This window comes from Lissotriton helveticus, chromosome 5_1 (genome assembly GCF_964261635.1).
Source record: "Lissotriton helveticus chromosome 5_1, aLisHel1.1, whole genome shotgun sequence".
NCBI classification, from domain to species: Eukaryota; Metazoa; Chordata; class Amphibia; order Caudata; family Salamandridae; genus Lissotriton; species Lissotriton helveticus.
This window is the reverse complement of record NC_136065.1, coordinates 1,910,206,217-1,910,229,804: the sequence shown is the minus strand read 5'-3', so window position 1 is coordinate 1,910,229,804 and position 23,588 is coordinate 1,910,206,217. Positions and strand designations below refer to the sequence as shown.

The following is a 23,588-nucleotide window of genomic DNA, read 5'->3' as shown; positions in this document are numbered from 1 at the left end:
TTCTATTTACTGATATAAATTGTTAAAGGGCTCTTCTCGAACACACAGTGACTTACAACATCCTTCTACAGTAAGGAGCTGATCCTATGGTGAAGCATGGCACTTGCCTTGGTGAGGGTCTGTCGCCCTTCTGACTCAGAATGTGGAGTTAATAAACAATAAGGTAGTCACTCACTTCAAGCACAGCGGACCAGTGTGAGTGGAACCCGCTTCGTTCCTATAAATGTGTAAAGACCAAAGGATTCTTGTGTTGAGTTTATCATGCATTATTTTTGGGCACAAAGCACTAAACAATTTAAAACATTGATGCCCTATTTTGCCGTTTGAGACTTCGAATTTTCTTTAAACCGTTTTTGATCATTGTACATAGTTTACACTACAGAGACAGGAGTCAAGTTTGCATCAGCCAAAGTAACAACTTTAATGTAAGTTTCTTGCAAAAACAAGATCACACACCCATGGAAGTCCTGAAACAGCAGGAGGAAGAGAACCAAGAGAGGAAGAAGGGTAATGAAGGCAAGGCGATGGAGGAGAAGACGTTATCAGGGAGAAGTTCAGAGAGGAGGATATTGTTTGTCAAGGTCAAGTGCAGAGAGGAGAAGATGATGGGAAGGAGAAGTGTAGAGGGGAGAGGATGGAATGTCATGTATGGGTGCCGAGAGGTGAGGATGGTTTCAGGGACATGTGCATAAAGACGAAGGGAGCTGAAGAAGACAGGGGAAAAAAGACCTATCAAAGATGAGGACAAACGGGTGCACATAGACCCTCAATGACAAAGACTAGAAAAAATGCTGCTGTTTCAATGAAGATGCCTTGAAGAACCCACAGAAGCTGTTCATGGAGAGTTTTTCAAAATGGCCACAGCCTGTGGCAGAAGGGTCGGGGGCACTCGGACGCATCTCGGACAGAATCACTTTAGGAAGATGCTGTTCCTGCTTGGGCAGCTGTCTGATTATTTCACCCTAGTAACTGACAAGGAGAAAAAAAAGTTTCATGTGGACAACATTGAAAACAAAATGGCATAGTAATAAAAAAAACATAAGCTGTTGTTCTTTGTTATTGGTCTGATAACGTAACCATAACGTGTATTTGTAAAGCGTATGTTCACCCAAGTGTATCTCGGCACCGAATAACAGATGTTTATTGTCACCCAACTCAATGATATTCATTTTATCGACCTAAGAAGGATGAAAGGCTGAGTGGACCTGTCAGGCTTTGAACCTGTGACAATGAGGTCGAACATAGGCCACTATAGTGGAGGCATTAGTTCATTAAGCCTCCAGACATGGCTTTCTGATTAAATTTAGATTTGCAAGTTTCATGCAGAAAGATGTTAAGCATTACTTTTGTTTGTACTCAATCATGATCACTGCTGAATCGAGCCAATATCAGCATTAAATAGTTCAATGAGTTGTGCCTGCTGCCCAGATCTGTATATACTTTGGTAGTCACAGGCTTGAATGCTGGTGGTTTAAGAAAGCCTTTTGTGAAATGAAAACCCTGAGTCAAGAATTGGTAAAACGTGGAATTAACTTCACAAGCATGTTAAAGGTTTCAAAGTTTTACAAAAAAAAATTTCACCAGGTGAGCTAAATCCCTTGATCAGGACCAGGAATGCTGAGGCTGTTCCTGCAGTTTCTCCGTGTTTATGTAGCACAAACCTGGCCCAAGAGTTTGACAGGCACATGCATCATTGTTGGCTTTTGCGATTTCTTAATTGCGATTTTTAAGCAATCGCAATTAAGAAATCGCAAAAGCCTATGCATGAAGAAATCCCTGAAAAATTTGCGATTTCTAAACATTCCTTAATTGCGAGTCGCAATTAAGGAATACCTGTCCATTCATTTCTATAGGCCTGGAGGCCCATAGGAATGAATGGGAAGACATTCTCAATTTGCGATTAGCAATTAGCGAATCGCAAATTGAGAATGCGATTTCAAGGGTGCAGAGGTGTCCAAAGGACACCCTGTTGCACCCCTGAAATTAATCTGTGCATATATGTTGTGCACACACATGTCCTTAGGGCATGTGTGTGCACAACATGAAACATTGAAATATGCACAAAAGTGCATTTTTCAAAGTTTTCGCAAATTACCATGAGGTTCAACCTCATGGTAATTTGCTCCCCGTAATTGCGAAATCACTATTTTTAAAACTTCCATGCATTGCATTTAAAGAATCGCGAAATGCGATTCCTTAAATGCAATCGCAATTTGAGAAGTCGCAAATATTTGCGAATTCTCAAATTGCGAGGGCCTTCACCCTTGATGCATCCCAAAAGCTGATTTTGCGATCGCAAACGGCTGATTTTTGCGATTCGCACCGTTTGCAATCGCAAAAAGCTTTGATGCATGTGCCTGTGAGAGTGCTTTACACAGGGCTTTAAGTGGGATGAAAAAACTGAGGGGTCTCTCAAAGGGGCGTGGCAATGTAATTAAGGGTGTGGCATAAAAACATACGCTGAAAATCTGTGCTTAGCATAGTGTGCCGCCTGACTTGTATTTTGCTGTTTCTGTCATTGCATCTAGATATAGGATACAACAATTAACAACATATCTACAACAAGTCAGGACTATTGGCTTTGTGAATGGAAGATACATAAGAAGCAACTATGGCTTGTATATAATATTGAAAAAGCTTCCACTTAAAGCAGTGGTGATACCACCAAGATGTAACTGCTCCTCAGTTTCAAAAAGGAGGGAAATCCGGAGAGAAAATGACTCTCTGTAAAGGATTTCCCTTCCCCTTGAACGCTCACCTGGCATGACGTCATGCCGTAACTTCTCCACTAGTGAGGAGTGAGCAGTGTCAGCATGCACACATCGATGTGCCTGCTGTCACTACAGTCTGGGAAAAAGCAGATCGCCTGTGCCATGGCACAAAACAGAGCCCGATACAGACCCATTTCGAGGCCCCCTTTAAAAAACTGCCAATGCTCAGCACCGGTGAGACCCGGCCCACTTAAAGCCCTGGCTGTACAAGAGAACCAGATTACGTTACACATTTTTTTAGGCAAAGGAGAAAGTGATTTGCTCACAATAACAGGATGTTGAGCCAAATCGGGGGTGCGAGCCTGGTTTAGAAAGAAGCCTAGCATTATGAGACTCCCAATCGGCCATTGAATCTGAACTATCAAACTAGAAAAGAAAATGGTCACCATCATCCGCAGGGCCCAGCTGAAGTAAAACATGTTTAGAACCACTCTCAGGTCACCAAGCCCTACAGATTAACCGGCCAGACTCAAACCCACAGAGCATATGTTAAACAGTGCTGCTCCTTAGGGGGAAGATGCATTCGGACCCTCCATGGACTGCACTTGTGGCTGAGCATATACCGCCCTTGGATCTGCCCAACATTTTGCCTGAGTTGGGTAGACCAAGAGCGCCCATAGTGAGGACATATGAGGCTATTTCATTTTATACCCCTAGTCCATGGATGGTGTCCTGCTGGCTGAAATAGAGAGCTAAAGATGCCTCTTACCCATTCCTAAGACAAACCCAGTGCATCCCTCAGTTGCTGGGGGGAACCAGGTGTTATAGGAATTACCATCACCACCGGAAATCTTGAAACACATCCATCCATTCACAAGATTCTCGCCCCTAAAGTTGGTTTGGCCCTTGGGACCTCACTGTGTGTGTCCAGGTTTATTTCCCTGTACCAGTGGCTCCCCGGAACATGAACATTTCGATTGGTAGAGAAAGAGTCTGGTCTCCCTGAAGTGTTTCTGGTTTCCCTTTCCACCAACCAGAAGCACTCTGCTGATCATTATAATCAAACACCGGCGGTCTCAAGGCATTGTCAAGTACACACATTTAGCACATCTCAACATGTAGACATGCATACAGTTCGCTTGTAGGTGGTGGATAATGGGGTCTGAGATACAATAAATATACCACTGTCGCGGGCCCACTGAGCTACCCCTTTTTAAACCAGACTTGAAAAGATGTCTTTAGTTCTATAGAAAGGTAAACTGTAACATTTTGGTTACCAACAAGGCTAAATGATTAGTCAAAGACAGAAAACAGAGCTATGGATTTCCCCCACTCAAACAACCGAGGACAGTATAATATCACATTTAGCAGATGTGCTAATGCTGCTGGATGGGGTTTCTAAGAGCTCAACATCTCTCTAGTGTAATTTTATCTCTAGAGAGGGTTCTAGGTTCCTCTGTTTACATTCAATATCCTTCACATGACTGCCCTTCTTTTATTATAACCAGTAAATAAAAAACATAATAGCCCTCACTGTACATCGACTTTATTGTTTGTGATAGTTGCGTCTTTCTGAGACTGGTATTCAAACCTAGGGCCAGATTTAGGGTTTGGCGGACGGGTACTCCATCACAAGTGTGATGGATAGCGCATCCACCTTATTACAAGTGCATTTATGACTATGCCACTAAGGCAGATGGAATATTCATACTTTGTGACCGAGAACCACATGACAAACTCAAAATCAGCCTCTAACGACAATTTCTCGATAGTACTCGAATGCTCGCTATCGGTATTCTTCGGGAGTGGAATATATAAAGGAGTAACTCAGTGATCCCCTTGGAGTACAACAGCACCACAAGAACACCGACACCAATGGAAAAAATACAGAACCCACCACAGAAAATGCACAGTAACAATTGACTGTCCCAGACACAGAATAAAGGCCCCATAAAGTGAAAAGAACCTACAGTCAGCAAGTATCCTCTAGAGTACCTTTCAGCATGCATGGAGAGTATGACCAGAACCCCCAAATATCTCTAGAATCACAATAATACCGGAGAGATTGAGCCCCTCTCCATTCTTTGAATTAAAGCACAAAATGGCGCTTTTCTGACTTACCTCCTCTGTTGGTCTGATCGGCAGGTTTCTTATCTCCATCCGGTACCCTATGAGACAGGAGTATGTCGGAAGTTAATGGCAGAAAAATTGAATCCCTGCAAGATTCAAGCTTCCATCTATATGATAACTAGGAATCTTCTCATATTAATGGTCCTAAGTGCAGCACATTTTAATATGATGTAGGTAAGATTTTAAACCTATGTAGTGAACTTGATTTCATCAACAGAGCTTAACTGTCCCATAACAAGAATAACCTCTTATCTTATTTTATTGAATATAACTTAAAGGTTGAACTAGTGGGGAGTTATTAACATAAAATATTTAATAGTCTAAAGAAATAATACTTAAAATGTATCTGCCCATTTTGTGAATTACACAATGCCAGATTAAAGAGCTCATGTAAAGCTCAGTAAATCTGCAAATGCGAATCAGGCTGAAACTTTAAAAAAACACAGGTGTTGCGTCACAATATTAAATAAGTACGTTTTCATTCTGATTCAGATTTACAACTATTGAATCTTTTTGTTATTGTTATTGTTGTTATTGTTATTTTTAATTTATGACGCGCTCAATCACCTACAGGCCTCTAAGCGCATGGGACTCGATGGTAAACAACAACTTTGACTTTTTTTGGAGATAATTAGTTTGTTTCTCAAATGAACCAGTTGTTTTTTGAAGAATACATTTGTTTTTGTTTTTTGTCAAAGAAAAAACATTCTATTCTTTCTTTTACTTGTTTTAATGTTGGGAAAACAATATACAAAATACACTTAACAAGAAAAACATATGACAATATTAAGAGGAGTTGAAAAGACACAAATAATTAACAGTTTGATAAATTAATATAGAGTTATATTTATTATGTTACAAACCAGTTGAAAAAGGAGACCCTCAGCCTAGTAGCAGAAACTTTTATTAATTAGCTAATTTCTCTATAAATCCTAAAAGTGTAAGAACTGGTAATTGGATCAAATTTACATTTAGAAGTACATAGCCTATAAGTCATCATTGCAGTTACCTGTGCAGAACAGAAACATGAGATATACTCCTAACACCACTAGATGGAAGGTGGTTGGAAGATGTAAGGCCCCTTTTCATCAATGCCTAAGCAATAGTTAGCTGTACAAAAGTGCTTGCATCAGCTACCAAAGGCTGATAACCAGATATTATTAATCCTTGATAGTCCCACCCAAAATAAGGAGGATGGAGGAGTGCTGATACCTAGATTTGCAGATCAGATTGACTCTAGAAAAAAATCTTGTCCCAGGATTTACACAATTCTTAATAATAAGAAAACATAAACGAGTAATCTGCCACAAGTCTTCTTTACCTGGGAGAAGAAGATATCGCTTTTGTCCCTGTTGAAAGAGCCCAGGTGGAGTATAATTAATCCAAACTATAGCGTGAAAGCGTTGAATACAGAGTTTCTCAAGTTTCAATGAGCACAATTTTCTTTTCTTTTTTAAATAGTTTTTTGCTGAATAATTTATTGTTTTTGATATGATTTGCAGCTTGATGCAAAGCACAGTTTGAGTCAGAATTTGAGCTATTTGCTTTTAGGCAAAGTACATTTATGTAGTGCTAATCCTTGTATGTACAGATTAGCTCCAACCACAATAACCTTCTAGAGCTCATCTGTACTGGTATGCTGGGGCATACTATATCCTTTTTTTCATACAACATGGGCCAATGAAAAAGCTCAATCAGAAGACATTTTAAGTAACCATCTTTAAAGGAGCCACTCAGTGTTTTTGTTATTCAATCTCACTCACTTGCTGTCCAGCCCTTCCAGGAGGCTGCGGTACTTTCCTATCTCTTGCTCCAAACGTGCTTTGATGTCCAGGAGGGTCGTGTACTCCATGCTGTTTTGTTCCATGTCGGATCTCATCTGGCTCAGCTCTGATTCAATATTGGTGATCCTGGTCTGCAGCTGCGCCAGCTGCATGCAATAGCGCCCTTCTGTTTCCGCTAGACTGGCTTCTAATGAGGCTTTCTGCGAGTAAGAGAAAAGGTGATGTTAAGCAAAAAAGCAACCATTCTTGGTACAAAAAATATCAAATCAATAATTGCTCTATCTACAAAATTGCTGTTTCATATGCCATCCCAATTATAAAGTTAATTACAGCTACACTTAGTACCCCCTATTGATGATGTGCAAGAACTGCCCCGGGGCTTATAGTGATACAGAATGTGAGGTAGAAGAAGTATCCAAACAAACAACCTACCCCAAAATTTAGTAGCTATGATAAGGAAAAAAGAAAAGATTTTCTTTCCAAATGTCACTTCTTTCAATATTCCAGGGATAGGTGAGGTGTTAAAACAGAAACTTCATGTTTTTTTAAAATATAAAATAGCATTTTGTATAACATGACATTTTTTTTTTTACATTTGAACATTGATATCAATAGACCAAATTGCAGGTACAATGTAGTGTGTTAATGCAGTTAGTTTTCTGTAGGGAGAAAATAGGGTACTATACCGAAGGGGTACGAGGACCAGGAAGAAAACAGAGCATTTAAAGTCAATAAGAGGAGCCTATGTCAATTTCACCCCCTTTTAAATGGCGCATTTTCACAAGAGCTATGGCTCATCGTTGTGGAATGATGTGCACCGCATTGGCCCTTACAGGAAAGGTGCCTAAAGCAGATCATAGAGTTAAAGCCTTGAGTTTCATTACTTTGGAGAGTCATGTAACCTGTAATGAGGAGGCCTTGCATTCCATACTGATTATGGACTTTGTTGTGAACATTTATCTACCCTAATAGTTGGTAGTATCTTACATATTGTTTACTACTTTTGGTCTCTTGATTTTGCCAGTAACTGAGAAAACAGTATTTAAATAATTAGTATGAAAATATGTCATCCTCAAGGCTAAATCTGTCCTAAGTAGGCTAAGGATCTTCTTATGAGCTAGTGTGAGTATCCACATATTTGATAAATGTTAGTTACATCCACTTATCCTAAAATGAGTGATGGTGGTACAAGTAATGCAGAAAGGCTGGCCGCTGGGGATGATCAGATGCCTTCTATTGTTATAGCTGTATCAGAAAAGGGCTTTCCTCTCCCAGAGGTTACTTTGGGTATAGAATTTCTACAAAAAGAAGGCTTTATCTGAGGCTACTTAAAGTTGAACATCATACAAAGGCTACATACCCATTGAGTTAATCAATGCATACACACTCCTTGGATTCTGCCCAAGGTTACAGGCGATGCATCGTGGGACAGTAGACACTGGGGGTGATCACTACATCATATGTCTACACATAGCAATATTATTCTCTCTGGATGTAGAGCTACTTTAGGAGAGAAGTAAGGGCAGCTTCAACATCTGCATTGAAGCACATTACAGCAGAAAATTATTTGGATAAATACACATTTTGGGAGAAATTAAAGAGTAAAAAGTCATCTAAGGGAGGTACTCTTGTGGTACCATTGACTGTGCTCGGAAATAGAGACATTGTGACGCACTGTCAACACTCATATTGCAAATGCACTCACACAAGTGGTCGACTTTGGCCAACTAGGAACATTTCATGCTGCTTTTTCTTAATGACAAAGAATCGAAGGGGCTATTTTTAAAGTCTACTTAAAGACAATAATTCGAAATTGATGCCTCGGTGACCCACAGCAGCTGCTCCTTTCCTACGGTGTTAAAGAATGCCACAGCGCAGCTAAAGCGCATGCCATAAATATGGGTTCATGTTTCTATCAACGAGAATATTATGAGATTATCTGGGTAGATTTATATTTTTAACAAGTTCTCTCATAACTTCCATCTATGTTTTTCTCAATGGACGGCCAACTCACCTTATCAAGGTCAAAGAAATGATTATTATTCAGTTGCAAGATATTAGTAGTGTTCATATTATTCGCCAACATCAATCTTCAGGGGCTGATTCTGCTTGTTTTGTGCAATCTACATATGTTCAGTCTTATTTTGTGTTTGAAAATAGTGGCTAAATTCTGGACCCACAAAGGTGATAAAAAAGTAAGTAATTCTACAAAGACTCTCTATCCAAACCAAAGCACTGCCTACAACATGAAACTGATTATGGAATTGTGGCTTTACCCATAATGCCGGGCTTTGGAGCCTAAGCTCTGAACTCACCATGCTGAGCTGAGACTGCAGTTCGATCTCCAGACTCTGCAAGGTCTGACGGACACTCGATATCTCGCTCTTCGATGATTGGACGGTTTGGGTATCTGCGACAACTTTTTGAATAAGTTCTTTGCTCTACAAAGAAAACAAAACAAAATTTGTAAGGCCTCATCTTCAATAAAACAGATGTTATCGATGTATGAGACGGATGACTACTGGATGAAATGGCTAGACTTCACCTGCTCAGTGCTACAAATTGCCACAAATTTTTCATCAAGAATTCATTCTGCTAGGAACACCAATTGTGTTGCGTTCGACTGTTCTTCGCGCTAGGGTGCTCATTACTATTACAAATGCAGGAAACCATTTTACATTGGCAAACCCAGTGATAAGCAAAGTGATTTGCTAAAAATGTATTTTTTCCATGTACTAAACCCCTTTTGTGAATCAGAAAGCCATTCTTAGGAGCGTAGCCAATCTCAGGGTATTGCAAATTGCAACCTGGTTATTTAACATCCCTTAGGCCTGATGTTCTATGATCCCTCTTCAAATTGGAATTTAGCACAAAATTACAGTCAGGTTTACAAAAAGTCAATGTGTAATTTGCACCCACTCTTGGCCGCCCCCTTCCTCATGCTTCTGGCCCAATGTGCTCTCTCAAACACAAGACCAATAGTATGTAGTGAAAAGTGTTCCTCGCTTCTAAGCAATCTCCCTTGATGTTGCTTTATGAGAATCATGTGAGAATCTGTACCCCATACCCAACAAACTCATGAGCTCAATAAACATAATCAAGAAAAATGTAATTCCCAAATTCAATTTTTTTAATCAAGAGAATGGGCCAGATGTGACTAACAGGCATGTGGGGGTGTGGGGGAGTAGAAAATAAGAGAAGCAAATCTGATGCAAATAGTTTTAAAATGTTGGTAATGGTTTATTGGTAATAGGTTGAAGCAATGGTGTTCTTTAATTTCCTATAGACCCTATCTCTGTTTTACCTTCAATCCCAAAATCCCCCTGTCATTGACTTGCGCACCAGCATTGGACCAGACATCCCAAAAGCTCGGTTAGCTGATTGCTTTAACATTTAAAACACACTGAAAGGCCAGGAAACTAAATATTCAAAATGGTGTCTCCCACTGATACTTCAACACATAATCTCTACCATAAAACAAATATGTAGATGATAAAGACAGAGTTGCAGTGTGCTCTTTGCCCATGTTAAATTGCATGTCAAGTGGGTTATGGCATCAATAGGTTAGGTGAAGGTGTTCAAGATGAAATAGTTGAAGCGATCCCTTTGTCTACTCACCCTAGCCTGGTACTGCTCCTCCGCCTGCTTCCGATAATTCTCAGCCAGCCTCTCGTAGTCCAATCTCGATTCGTTCAGAACCTTCAGCAAGTCTGCTCCTGGTGCTGCGTTCATCTCAACATTGAGGCTTCCGGCCTGCTGGTTCTGGGCCGCCTTCATTTCCTGTTTAAAACGTCAGAGGGTCAGTTGCCTAACTAAGGCCTGGTAAAGCTCAGGTAATGCAACTGTGGGAACATGCACTTTGGTGATGTTTCATTTGTGATGCCACCCACATCACTTATAGTGTGTCATTTCTCTGATATCTGTGATGTCCTACACTCAAGCTTTCTTCAAATAACTCTTGTGTATAATGCCAGTTTTCTTGCTCTGCTTTGAAACATTGCACTGCTAATGGCTCGGCATGAGAGGATTCTCTGTCACAGGGACTGGATTCTGCTCTACTTTTGAGCTAACAGCACTTTGGATGATGGGATGTGTAGTTCTCATTCCCACCATGCATACACTGCTCTACAAATCAGAGCAGGCAGATGGATGTTGGTTGAAGGCGACACATGATTTGTGGCCAGTGGATGGGCCAAATAGAAATGTCTGCAAATAATGCACAGTGTGATTTGGGCGAGTGTGTGTGTCACTGCTGTGTAATAGGAGGTGTCAGAAGAAACATACCATATGGAATAGGGCGGCAGGATGAGCAAGGACCAGCATTATCAGTAGATGTACATAATAGCCATAAAACTAGAGAATCACATTGGAATGGACATAGATTTTGTCCAATCTTTAGGTTTGTTAAAGGTGCTTTGACCTGAGAGCGGGCACTCATGGTAGTCGGCCCTCTAAATGGAATGGTACTGAGTACCTACAGTGTTTTTTTTAATTTATAAATACATACCAGCAGTATGTACTTTTGTGTTGGTGCAACCCCTTTTAATGGGAATGACCAGTAATTATTATTAGCAAAAATATACTTTGAGATATTGAGTAATTGCACCTTTATGCTTTTATTTCAAGCACTAAGGGTCGGTGAATCGAAGTGCATCGCTAGTGAAAGTACTTGGGAGCATGGTTTTATTTACCTTTGCCATACTTCAGTCATCAAGAACTGTGATCACACAGTGATTGCAGGATAGCCTCATGACATAGTAAAAAAACAGTATGTTAAGATTCCGATGACATCACAAACTGACAGACTGCTGCACCAAATATAGACAGCGAGTCGGTTGCAGTACTATACCTATTTTTGCTCTCATTGTCGTCCCAAGACACTGGCCTGTCTTGACCACCTGGAACTTCTATTTAGAGTCCTTTTATATTTTGTCAACACACTTTTAGTGCTTTGACTCAAGCTTCCCTGACCATACACTAAATTCTCAGAATATCAATGCATCACATCCTTTGAGAAAACCTCCCCTTAGTCAACTGCTTCCCTACCTTTTTGAGAGCTTTTGATTTTTTGGTTTGGATACAGCTTTCGTGCCTTGAAAAAGTTATTCCTGGACCAAAACACGTGTCAACTGACTCTTTAAAGTCTATGAACAATCACTACATTGCAAATGATTGATGTAAATCTATTCGATCCCAGCTAGGGGTGGGTGTAGCTTGCGTAATTCTGTGTTGTGTAATCATGCGGAATTAACTAACAATTTTGCAAGATAATGCTTGAATTACATGAGTAATTCTGCATTTAGCACCATTTCTTAAAGCAAAAATACCAGCCTGCAACCTCACAAATAGCAGATGCTCGAGCACACTTAATGTGCTCTGGGGGAAGGATTTTCCCCCAAATTACTACCAGCATTTAGTGCTAGTTTCTTAGCATCAAATGCACCCTCGCATCAAAAATAGACGCAAGCATGCATTTTTCCCTAAGAAACAGTGCTTAATGCAGCAGTAAAGGTATATTGAGTGTGAGGTTGCTGCCCGCACTCTTTAAATGTGCTTGCAGCAGGAATTTCCCCCAAATGGTTCTTAATTATGCAAGCAGGAGTAATTATGTAATTGCTGGTATTTTCACATCATAGCATAATACAGAATTACCTAAATTACCCTGATTACTCCAGCCCAATCAAAATTCTGCAGAGGTCTAATCCTAGCCCCAGAAGTCTACCTTAACATCTTACTAGATTGCTGAGACACAACATTTCTTATGTTCTTCATTATTCATGATATGGAGATCTCATGGTCGCTGCATTTGCTCATTCCGTGGCAGATGGAAATTCTCTTCAAATAATAACACTTTTTATTCTTAAAACAGCATTAACTTTTCGTCTAAAACATATAGCATCGCTAAATTGTTATTCTGAGATTCTGTAGCTAAAATGAGTTGTGCCAAGGCATTTGTGCCACTCATTTCGTTCTTGGACAACCTTTCTCATTTGAGTGGTCCAGAATGCCGCAAGGTTCAGCACATCAAATACCATATCATTCAATGTGTATTTGTTGCTATTTCACCTGACTGGATTGGGTTGACTTGTGAGTATGGATTTCACTGTCCCTGGTTTATGCTCATGCAATAGAAGTGCCTAATACGGATCTCAGTGAAAGTCATCTACATAGATAGTAGTTGTCTAAAAACATTTAAAGCTAATATAGGCATTGATGGCGGCAGTCATGAACTAAAGGGACTAATCGAAACTGAAATGTTCTTACGTCTTCGTGGTTCTTCTTGAGTGCCGCCAGCTCCTCCGTCAGACTCTCAATCTCTGACTCCAGGTCAGATTTGGCCAGGGTCAGCTCGTCCAGGACTCGGCGAAGCCCGTTGATATCAGCCTCAACACTCTGGCGAAGTATCAGCTCATTCTCATACCTGGATGAACATTTGGAGAGAGAGGGGATGAGGGCTCAGCTAGCCTGGAATGATTGACCCATTGAGGCCCCAGGCAAAAGCAGCAAGAATCAGCAGCAAGTATCTACCGAAGGAACTAAGACCACGGCCTGCACATATTGAGGTGTGCTTGTGGGGTGCTAACAACGCAAATATTATTTACCTAAGGACTCACCATGTCCTGGTTAAATTCTGGAAAAAAGTAAACAATTTTGGATTGTTCCACACAGGATAAGAATGGTATGTTCACAAAGGAGGGATTGCAGATTGTTAGAACTTGGGGTTTCTAGTTGGCAGTGGTAGATACCTTAGTCCAAATAGGAACCCTTGATTTTAGTCATCGAACAAAAGGAGGGACACACTCTCAGATAAACCCTGCTCACCCCCTGGTAGCTTGGCACGAGCAGCCAGGCTTATCTCCAAGACAATGTGTCAAGTATTTGCAACCACACTCCCAGTAACACAGCGATAACACCACATATGACAAACATAGTGCACTTTATTAGTAAGGCAAACATACCAATTATGGACAACTAATTATCATAACACTTTATACAGGGAGCACTTGCTCTTTGACACTGATCCGCAATGGGAAAGTGCTCAAAGCATGTAAGTCGGCAACAATGTCAGAAAACGTTCTAGGAGGACGGCAAAAAGTTTAAGGATCCTTAGCCAAAAAGGGCCAAGTCCAACACAAATACTTACCACAACCAGCCTAGCTCCTGACTTATGTGCTTGCTGTCTAGGCATTACAATTACAGGGACATTTTGAGCCCAGAAGTTATATTGTAATGATAGGACCATTGGTATAAAACATTGTCCATTCACTGCCTGGATTCACCGTTTTAGGCCTAGAACTGCATCCCAAGTACAGGCTCACTCAAACACTGATTCAGTCTGTCTTCAGATTTCTCTATGCCCTTCGTCCACAAACGGCACATTAATCGAGTGTACTTGACTCTTCCTTTCTTCCAGGGAACAACTGGGATGCGGGGGTTCTCACTGTCTCCTCTATGCAATGCTTACTTGAGTGAAGTGTATCAAGTATGCCAACCTCGAATTTGAGATGCACTGATACCCCTGTGCTGGTGACTCACACCAGGCAAAAGTTACAAGTGGTAACTTACCTCTGCTGACTCCGTATTCGCTTGCCTCAAAGATCCAGTGAAGACGGTAAGAACCTGTTGTAATCAAGGATCGATACTCGCAGGTTATAAAAGATGTAGGTTTGTTAGATTTATTTCAGGTTACAGGTAGGCCCCACCAGGAGCAGAAAGGATGCTGGGCTGAGCAGCAAGGATGTTGCTACTGGTGGGGAGTTACCAGTAACTAACCTAAATAAAGCTACATCTACAACTTACAAGGATCCATCATATTTGTAACACTGGTGATGATTTAATAATGAACCTACGTGTGAAAGGTGAATTGAAAAAGATGATTTACTGGGAGAAACGGAGGAACCAATAATAACCTACTGAGAAACTAAGAGTACATTAAACTGAAGCTTGAAATGAAGAGGAACGCCAGGTAAGCTCACCTCTGTCTATTTCACCTGACAGCCTGCAGGCAACCCTTGTATGAAAGGCGTTTTGGATCTGATTAACTAGTGCAGATGGAGTTGGAGTGGATGGGCTGAGCAGCAAGGATGCTGCTACTGGTGTGGCATTACCTGTAACTTGTAACTAAGCTAAATAAACCTACATCTACAACTTACAAAGGATCCATATAGTTTATAACAGAACCATAACAGCATTCCTTATGAAGAGTGGACAGGAGAGAGGTTCTCCTATTCAAACTCCAGGTGCCATCTCCTTTTTGAAGGAGACAACGTTGTAGCTTCTTCAAATGTTTAATTTTCATTAATCCTAAAACACAGCACCACCAACCCACAGCAGGGCACACATCTTCCAAATGACTTTCCCAGCAATTCTCCTAACCCACCAATGCAGATGGGATCATAGAATTTCAGATAAGATTCTACATCAGGCTTTCCTGGCATAGGAGACAGAAAACAACAAAGGTAAGCCACAACAACACTCTCAACTAAATATTTTCTCTTTCTACTGGTTGGACAGTGTTGCCAGTCAAACATTACTGGCCTTGATTACTAGCTCATTTGTGCCGGTGGTAGTCAGTTGTCTCCAACAGAAGTTTTTTCTGCCCACTGAGACTCTCACACTTGTACAACAAACAGCATTCCTAGTCAAATTCCCTGCCTGTCCAGTCCCTCAGTCCGGCCCCGCCCAAGCCCAGGCACAGATGTCATGTGAATGATGATGTCATAGTGGGTCTGGTATGAGGCAGGGCATGAGTTGTGCAGCATGGCGTGTTTACACAGTCAACCTCAGGTCTGGAGGGGAATAGAAGAGCGACAAGCCTACCCTGCAAGCTTAGTCCCCAGTAAAAAGCATCATAGAAATTAATATTACTCGGCAACATGTCATAATCATAACTTTGTGCTGATGTGTAATTTGTTGTGCATAAATAAGATCTTGATTTGTTGCAAAATCGCAATGGACACAATACGTAGAAAACAAGTTACTAAATAATGCACTACATTTCTTAACTGTGAGAAACAACACTTACTTCATTTTAAAATCATCCGCAGCCAGCCTGGCGTTGTCAAGAGTCAGAATAACCCTGCCGTTGTCCAAAGTGGCGGCCACAATCTAGGAAGCAAAAGACTGCGTGAGGCTGAGATCGAAGAGACATGTGCTGGCATCTTTGGGCATGGGAGCCCTACTTGTACTGTGTGCACCTCTGCTTGCCAATCTAAAGGCAGAAACAAGGATTACTGGGAGCCAGCATGTAAGAGTAGATGCCAGCATGTGCCCCCTTAAACCTGTCCTTGCTTTTTAAGCCAACGTGCCTTTACTTTCCACGGCTTGACTTTTTAGGTCTCGCCTAAGCCAACTCTAAAGCGATGCTTTGGCGAGATATTAAGTAGCCACTTTCAAAAATGCTCCCAAAGGCTTTTCCAAGCGGATTGCCTACAGTGCATGTGTGCGGGCGCTTGCACATCGCACACCGTTTGGTAGCCTGTGAGCCTCTCTCCGTACTCATGCTGGTTTGCTTGCAGCCGGCATCAGACTTCAAAGGAATCCGCTCTCCCGCACCCCGCCGTTTCTGGCTTTGCTCGCTGAAGGCTGTGATGCCCAATATCACACCGACTGTCAGTTGCTGCAGCAGTGTCTTTCACTTTCACAGCCGGCCGCTTTGATGTTGTTTTGTTTACCATGTGCCAGAGCCCTGTAATAAACAACAGCAGCTGGCAGGCAGCGTAAGGGGCAGAGAGGCGCACACAATTAAACTTTGTTTATTCACACACCATTTGCCACCTGCTGCAGTTTACCCTAAAGTTATATACTTTTAGCTAGAATATGCCAACCAGTTTTACAATATCATTTTTTTTTCATTAGAGAGTGAGGGAAACACTTTAACTTTTGCCAATGCTTTCACTATCTAAAACTACAAAGAATAAAATAAATAACCGTGCTCTCGTGCCTCTCCTTCCTTCCACGCACTAGTGCTCTCTTTGCTTTCAGTGGCTCTCGGTCCTTTCACTGCCTCCCCTCCCCCGTGCTAGTCAGTTCCAGCACTTGTTTCCTTCTCAACCCCCATTCTCACACCACCTCTCACTCTTGTTACACCCCCATCCACACACCTATACCACTCAGTGCCACATAATTATATGCTACATAATTACACTGCGCTCAACGCAACATACACTCCAAATACCACATGATTACATGCCACATAAATACACTGCACTCAACGCAACATACACTTCAAATACCCCTCAGTGCCACATATTTACACTCCACATAATTACACTGCACTCAACGCAACGTACACTCCAAATCTCACTCAGTGCCACATAATTACACGCCACACAATTACACTCTACTGAATACAACATACACTCCTAATAATACCACTCAGTGCCACATAATTACACGCAACATAATTACACTCTATTCAATGCAACATACACTCCAAATACAACTCAGTGCCACATAGTTACACGCCACATAATTACACTGCACTCAATGCAACATACACTCCAAATACCACTCAGTGCCACATAATTACATGCCACATAATTACACTCTACTGAATGCAACACACACTCCAAATTCCACTCAGTGCCACATAATTACATGCCACATAATTAAACTGCTCTCAATGCAACAGACACTCCAAACAATACCACTCAGTCCCACCACACAATTACACTCTACTGAATACAACATTCACTCCACACAATACCACTCAGTGCCACATAATTATATGCTACATAATTACACTGCGCTCAACACAACATACACTCCAAATACTCAGTGCCACATAATTACACACCACATAATTACACTCTACTGAATGCAACACACACTCCACACATTACCACTCAGTGCCACATAATTATATGCTACATAATTACAATGCAACATACACTCCAAACAATACCACTCAGTGCCACATAATTACATGCCACACAATTACACTCTACTGAATACAATAGACACTCCTCATAATACCACTCAGTGCCACATAATTATATGCTACATAATTACACTGTGCTCAACGCAACATACAATCCAAATACCACTCAGTGCCACATAATTACACACCACATAATTACACTGCACTCAATGCAACATACACTCCAAATACCACTCAGTGCCACATAATTATATGCTACACATTTACACTGCGCTCAACGCAACATACTCTCCAAATACCACTCAGTGCCACATAATTACACGCCACATAATTACTCTATCTATCTATCTGTCTGGCTATCTATCTATCTATCTATCTATCTATCTATCTATCTATCTATCTATCTATCAATGTATCGCCCTCACTCTATCTATCTATCTATCTATCTATCGCCCTCACTCTATCTATCGCCCTCACCCTATCTATCTATCATCCCTCACCCTATCAATCTATCAATCTATCGCCCTCACTCGATCGCCCTCACTCGATTGCCCTCACTCTATCTGTCTATCTAGCGCCCTCACTCTATCTATCGCCCTCACTCTATCTATCTAGCGCCCCTCACTCTATCAATCTATCTATCTAGCACCCTCACTCTAGCTATTGCCCTCACTCTATCTATCTATCTATTGATCTATCTATCTATCTATCTATCTATCTATCTATCTATCTATCTATCTATCTATCTATCTATCTATCTATCTGTCTATATATCTATCTATCGCCCTCACTCTATCTATCCATAGCCCTCACTCTATCTATCTATAGCCCTCACTCTATCTATTGCCCTTACTCTATCTATCTATCGCCTTCCTTCTATCTATCCATCACCCTCACTCTATCTATCACCCTCACTCAATCTATCTATCGCCCTCACTCTATCTATTGCCCTCACTCTTCTATCTATCTATCGCCTTCCTTCTATCTATCTATCACCCTCACTCTATCTATCGCCCTCACTCTATCTATCTATCGACCTCACTCTATCAATCTATCGTCCTCTATCTATCTATCACCCTTACTCTATCTTTTGCCCTCACTTTATCTATCTATCGCCCTCACTCTTATCTATCTGTCTATCTATCAATCGCCCTCACTCTATCTGTCTATCGCACTCACTCTATCGCCATCACTCTATCTATCTATCTATCTATCTATCTATCTATCTATCTATCTATTGATCGCCCTCACTCTATCTGTCTATCTATCTATCGCCCTCACTCTATCTATCTATCTATCTATCTATCTATCTATCTATCTATCTATCTATCTATCTATCTATCTATCTATCTATCTATCTATCACCCTCACTCTATCTATCACCCTCCCTCTATCTGTCTATCGCCCTCCCTCTATCTATCTATCTCCCTCACTCTATCTATCTATCGCACTCACTCTATCTATCTATCGCATCACCACAACATCACTATGCGCTACCACAGCATCACTGATCGCCACAGCATCACTCATCACCAACACATCACTCAGCGCCACCACAGCATCAATCTGTGCAACCATTCAACAACAACTGGTTCAAATATGTTCTCTCAATGTTTCAAGCTTTATTACAAATGTCACAAAAAGATGTTAATATTTCACTTGTTCTTGGATTTTCGTCACAATAAAATTCACTGAACATAATCTTCACAAAAGTTATTTACAAAAGTTGAGGCTATTGCCATTATATATTACAATAACTTTGATTTAATTTTTAACTATTAAAAAAAAAATCCATTGATATTTGTAATATCAATACGTCTAAGTCACGTAAGTACAACACATATAGCATGACAAATGCTATAGGTGTCACATTTGCTAAAGTTATAACTATTGGCATTGTAAATGACAAAGCTATTAGTTTCGGTATTTTCAAAACCAACACATAAATAAAAAAAATTGTCATTTGCAATACCAATAGCTCAAACTTTCCTAATGCGAGACCTACTCTAGCTAAGGCCCACAATTCAGCAGCCAAATGAGAAGCGGCCCTGATGTGACTGAATCCTCCCCAGCCCTACTGGCCTTTTTAAGAGATATTCCTTCTGTTGGGTTATTCGCTATCTTCTCCATAGCCAAGGGCACATCTGCAATGATGCCAAGTGGCCCCATGTCACGTGTGCGCCTGCCATCTTTAAATCTGCAGGCATTGCACTGTGGGTAGGGTTGCTTTCTCCCATTATATCTGTGGGGCTGTAAATCCGGGACTGTTAAGTGCTGGTGGTTACAGTGCCTGGGCACCTGAATGTGCAATATTTTAGATGACTCCATGTCACTGAAACACCCAGTTTTCACTCCAGGACATTCAGCTAACTTCTCAATGCCTTCTGGGAGTTGCAGTTTGACTCACTTGAATTGAATAACTAACATACCTGAAAACAATGATTGTAAAAAGAAACCCCCGAAAATGTTGTATACCTGTGAATATTATGAATGTGTCACAATCACTCCGGAAGCGCTGTGAAGCTATACTAATGGGATATTGGGCGCACCATAAATGCCAGATAGTAACATCGACGTGACACCGGGTTCCTTGTCAGTTTCCCTGTTGTTTTGGCAGGTAATACAAGCATTCTTCAGTAGCTTCAGTACCACACCCTTCCCTCTTATTCACCACTGCATGAGGGCACAGCTGGTTTCTATATTGTACACGAATAGAAATGTATGAAAATAAGGTTTCAGTGAATATTTTCACTGAATGACCAAGTCAAGAGTATTGGTCTGTTTTGATCCTATTAAAGTCTTTCAATCACTTCAGAATTACACAAAAAAGTGCTTAATTTTCCCTTTCCGAACTGATTGATGACTCTGTACAGTTCGTTCGCAAGTATTTACATTTTGTTGTGTGTTACAAGAAACTGTCATTAGCCTTTCCTTTCAAACCATTAAAGTGTATTATGTGACATAATTCACCTTACTTTTCATTCTCTGACTGCTAAGTGAGAGGCGTTTGTAAACACTAACCCCCTTGCAAAAAAAATGCAGCAATTTGCCAGTACACAGAGCCTGGCATTTGACCTGTCTTTGAAGCAGGAAATGTTAAAAGGTCAAAACAGAATTTGACGTGCATCTTAATGTATTACGTGAACTTTCACAACCCATCAAAACTCTGCACAGCTTAAATCTTCACAGTTTGGGAAACAAAACACTTGTCTAGACACATAAGTGCCTCACGGTCACATGAACTACTCCAGCCCTTCCAGAATAACTACCTGCTGTAGACTAGGTTCTTGTAGTCTGGTTTCTGCCATTATAAAACCAAGACTGCAAGTCCCAGAATCCAAAGAAACAACCTGGGTTACAGTAGCTGACTGTAACAACATGGTAAACTTGGCAGCTATGTATATTATGTACACTTCTGAGAAATGGGGTCGTAGATTTCAAGTGTCCAGTGTCGGGTGTGAGTTCTGTTTTGTCAGGGCATTGTGCAAAGTGATTATTTATAATGGATGGAAGAATCAATACTATGTATACCACAGAGCCTCACTGAGCACACATAAAGCAGCTCAAGATGTTATAGCATGAACGGCCACAAGTCATCAGGAGCAATCCTACTTAGTGCTGACTTTCTAGCCAAGAGCACTTTGCATGCTGGGATTTATAGGCCAAACGTATAATGGGACAAAATGAAGTGTTTAGTGCCAGCATGCAAAGTGCTGTTGTTATTGCTTAATATTGTTGTACATGGCTTCCACCTGAAGCCTTTAGCATGAACAGCCAGATTGGAATTTGGTTATTCACTGGAAGGACGTCTCAACAGTGATCAACCAAAGAGGTTAAACAACGTTGTGACGTCACCGAAGGGAAGCGACGCTCCTACTTTTTCCGCCGCGTTAGCTGGGTCTCCCGTGCCGCGAGAACTGCAGAAGAATGATGGTTGGCGGTTAAACTCCCTCTCTCACCGACACCGACCTGCTGACACACAAACACCACCATTCGCGCCACCAGGACCTTGGCACTAGAGTGCTCGAGCTACAGCTTCGAGTGACACAGAATTTTTGGTGGAGATGCCGAGAAGTTTGTGCTCAGAGGCCAGTCACTGCTTTAATGTGGGACTGACCCGTGAACACAAACGGACCCCCTGCTACCCAATTTTATTCAGCAGCTGCAGAGGGGGCGACAACTGTATTTCGCCCAGGGCGCTCTCTGAGCAAGGGCCGGCTCTGGGGCTGCTAGAAATATAACAAGTTTTTTTTCCACAAACGCTTGCTGTTCAATGGAACCGAGTTGAAGAAGGGTAGAAGCTACAAAAACAGCAATTTTGGGGAGACGGTTATGGAACTGATTCGCCTAGCTTTTACCACGTCATTTTGTACAAGTGAAATACCACTGTGAACAAAAGTTAGATTTTAGCAAAACAATACCATTTTTGTATTTAAATTGTTGACAATTCTTAGACAATTCACAATCACGCGTGTCTACTCACCTCGACATCTGTAAGACTCTTTTACTAGGTTAATGTAAGGTTTTGTCACATAAGATTAATTTCCAATTAGCGGCACCGTTTGATCTTGTTGGCAATTACTACAGATGAATATGTCAGAAAACCTTTTTATGAGATCACACCCCACCAAAATAAAATATTTTAGAAGAACAGCTTCAATTCAGTTTTTAGCATAAAACAAATATTTCCTTGAGAAATATTCACAGAAATGTGCAAAGAAATACTCCTCGTCTTTGTGCATATTTCAGAAAATATTCAGACTTCGTCATTCACAAAGGATGCGCACATTTTCTGAGGGAGAGTAAAGTCGAATAGCTGCATACACGCTACACAGATAGGAATTAGCACAGGCTAGGGTTCTGCATACCATTGGATCTCATGCGTCACGGGGTGCAGGGACAGCAGCCAATAGTAGACATCAGACTCTTGTCTTTCGCTACACACGCTCGAAGTCTTTACAAATGAATCGACGATGATTAAGGGAAACGCAATGGTCAACCAGACACGAGCACGACACGCCCTACTTTTGCGGAGATGCCGCCAAACACAAGCCCCAAGTTTTTACACAAATAGAATAATTAAACACGCTCGCCTTTGTGTGAGAAGTATTGGAAGGATTGCAGATGTGAAGGTATAGGGGAGCTTCCACAATCTTTAGTAAATCAGAACATGAATCAATTCTGAATGGAAATATAAAGATACTTTGCAATGCTTTCTGGCATCTATAGTATTTAACCCCAAACTTATTGCAAAAAGAATGGCGTCTGGGCACTGTTTCCTTCCACCAGTAGGAATTGTTCCACTGAGTACTACCGGGCAGTATGGTTATTAAATAGGATGGGATTGGCTGCAGTTGCCCCAGGTCTCGTGAGGAGGCTTGGCTTTAAATCTCCAATCACAGTTATGGGAAGAGTAAACATCATCTACCTTTTGTTGGAGTTCCTCGATGGTCTTGTAGTAGCCACTGTAGTCGCCTCCTGTGCTTGATGTAGGTTTGTGCTTCTCATACCACTCCCGGATCTTGCGCTCCAGCTCAGTGTTGGCATCCTCCAGCTCCTTCACCTTATTCAGGTAGGTGGCCAGGCGGTCGTTGAGGTTCTGCATGGTGGCTTTCTCATTGCTCCCAGCGAGGAGGCCCCCATCACCGCCTCCCTGCAAAAAGCCACCTCCACCTCCCTGCAAAAAGCCACCTCCAGATCCCCCACCAAATCCGTACCCTCCACCAGCTCCATAGGCCCCAGCGTTTCCATAGCCGAACTGAACCTCTTGTCCCCCACCTGCCCCAAAGCCCCCACCAGAACTAAAACCTCCAGCAGAGCTGCCACCAAACCCAGTGCTGCCCCCACCACTAGCAAAACCCCCATAACCACCGTTTCCACCAGAGGCAAAGTTCCCAAAGGAGCCTTGGCCCCCTATGCCACCAGCTCCTCCCCCACCAGCTGAAGAGTACTGAACCGAGCCGCTAGATCCTTTGAAGGACCGCGAGGAGGAGTAATGGGTCATGGTGGTAATCAGTCGAAGAACTATCAGAGTACAGTGTGGCAGCCGAATCCCTCACCTGAGCTGTGCGAAGAAAAATG

The 23,588-nt window shown here is 41.6% G+C and overlaps 1 protein-coding gene across 1 annotated transcript; it reads right to left on the bottom strand.

The window, feature by feature from the left end:
* Positions 1-396: 396 nt before the first annotated feature.
* LOC144755992 (keratin, type I cytoskeletal 17-like) lies at positions 397-23,588 on the bottom strand. Its single transcript, XM_078645464.1, has 8 exons — positions 22,936-23,588; positions 15,651-15,733; positions 12,890-13,046; positions 10,244-10,405; positions 8,941-9,066; positions 6,605-6,825; positions 4,833-4,879; positions 397-969 (listed from the first exon to the last, which is right to left on the bottom strand). Exons 1-8 carry the CDS (start codon positions 23,509-23,511, stop codon positions 953-955), a joined length of 1,389 nt encoding a protein of 462 aa, XP_078501590.1. The 5' UTR covers positions 23,512-23,588; the 3' UTR covers positions 397-952.

Bases quoted from the DNA above. Each gene is read 5' to 3' on its own strand.
- LOC144755992 (XM_078645464.1), bottom strand. From the start codon at position 23,511: ATGACCCATTACTCCTCCTCGCGGTCCTTCAAAGGATCTAGCGGCTCG. The intron at 10,406-12,889 runs GTAAGAACATTT...CGTTTTAAACAG, and splicing joins TCAAGAAGAACCACGAAGAC to GAAATGAAGGCGGCCCAGAA. The intron at 9,067-10,243 runs GTGAGTAGACAA...TTTTCTTTGTAG, and splicing joins AGGAGCAGTACCAGGCTAGG to AGCAAAGAACTTATTCAAAA.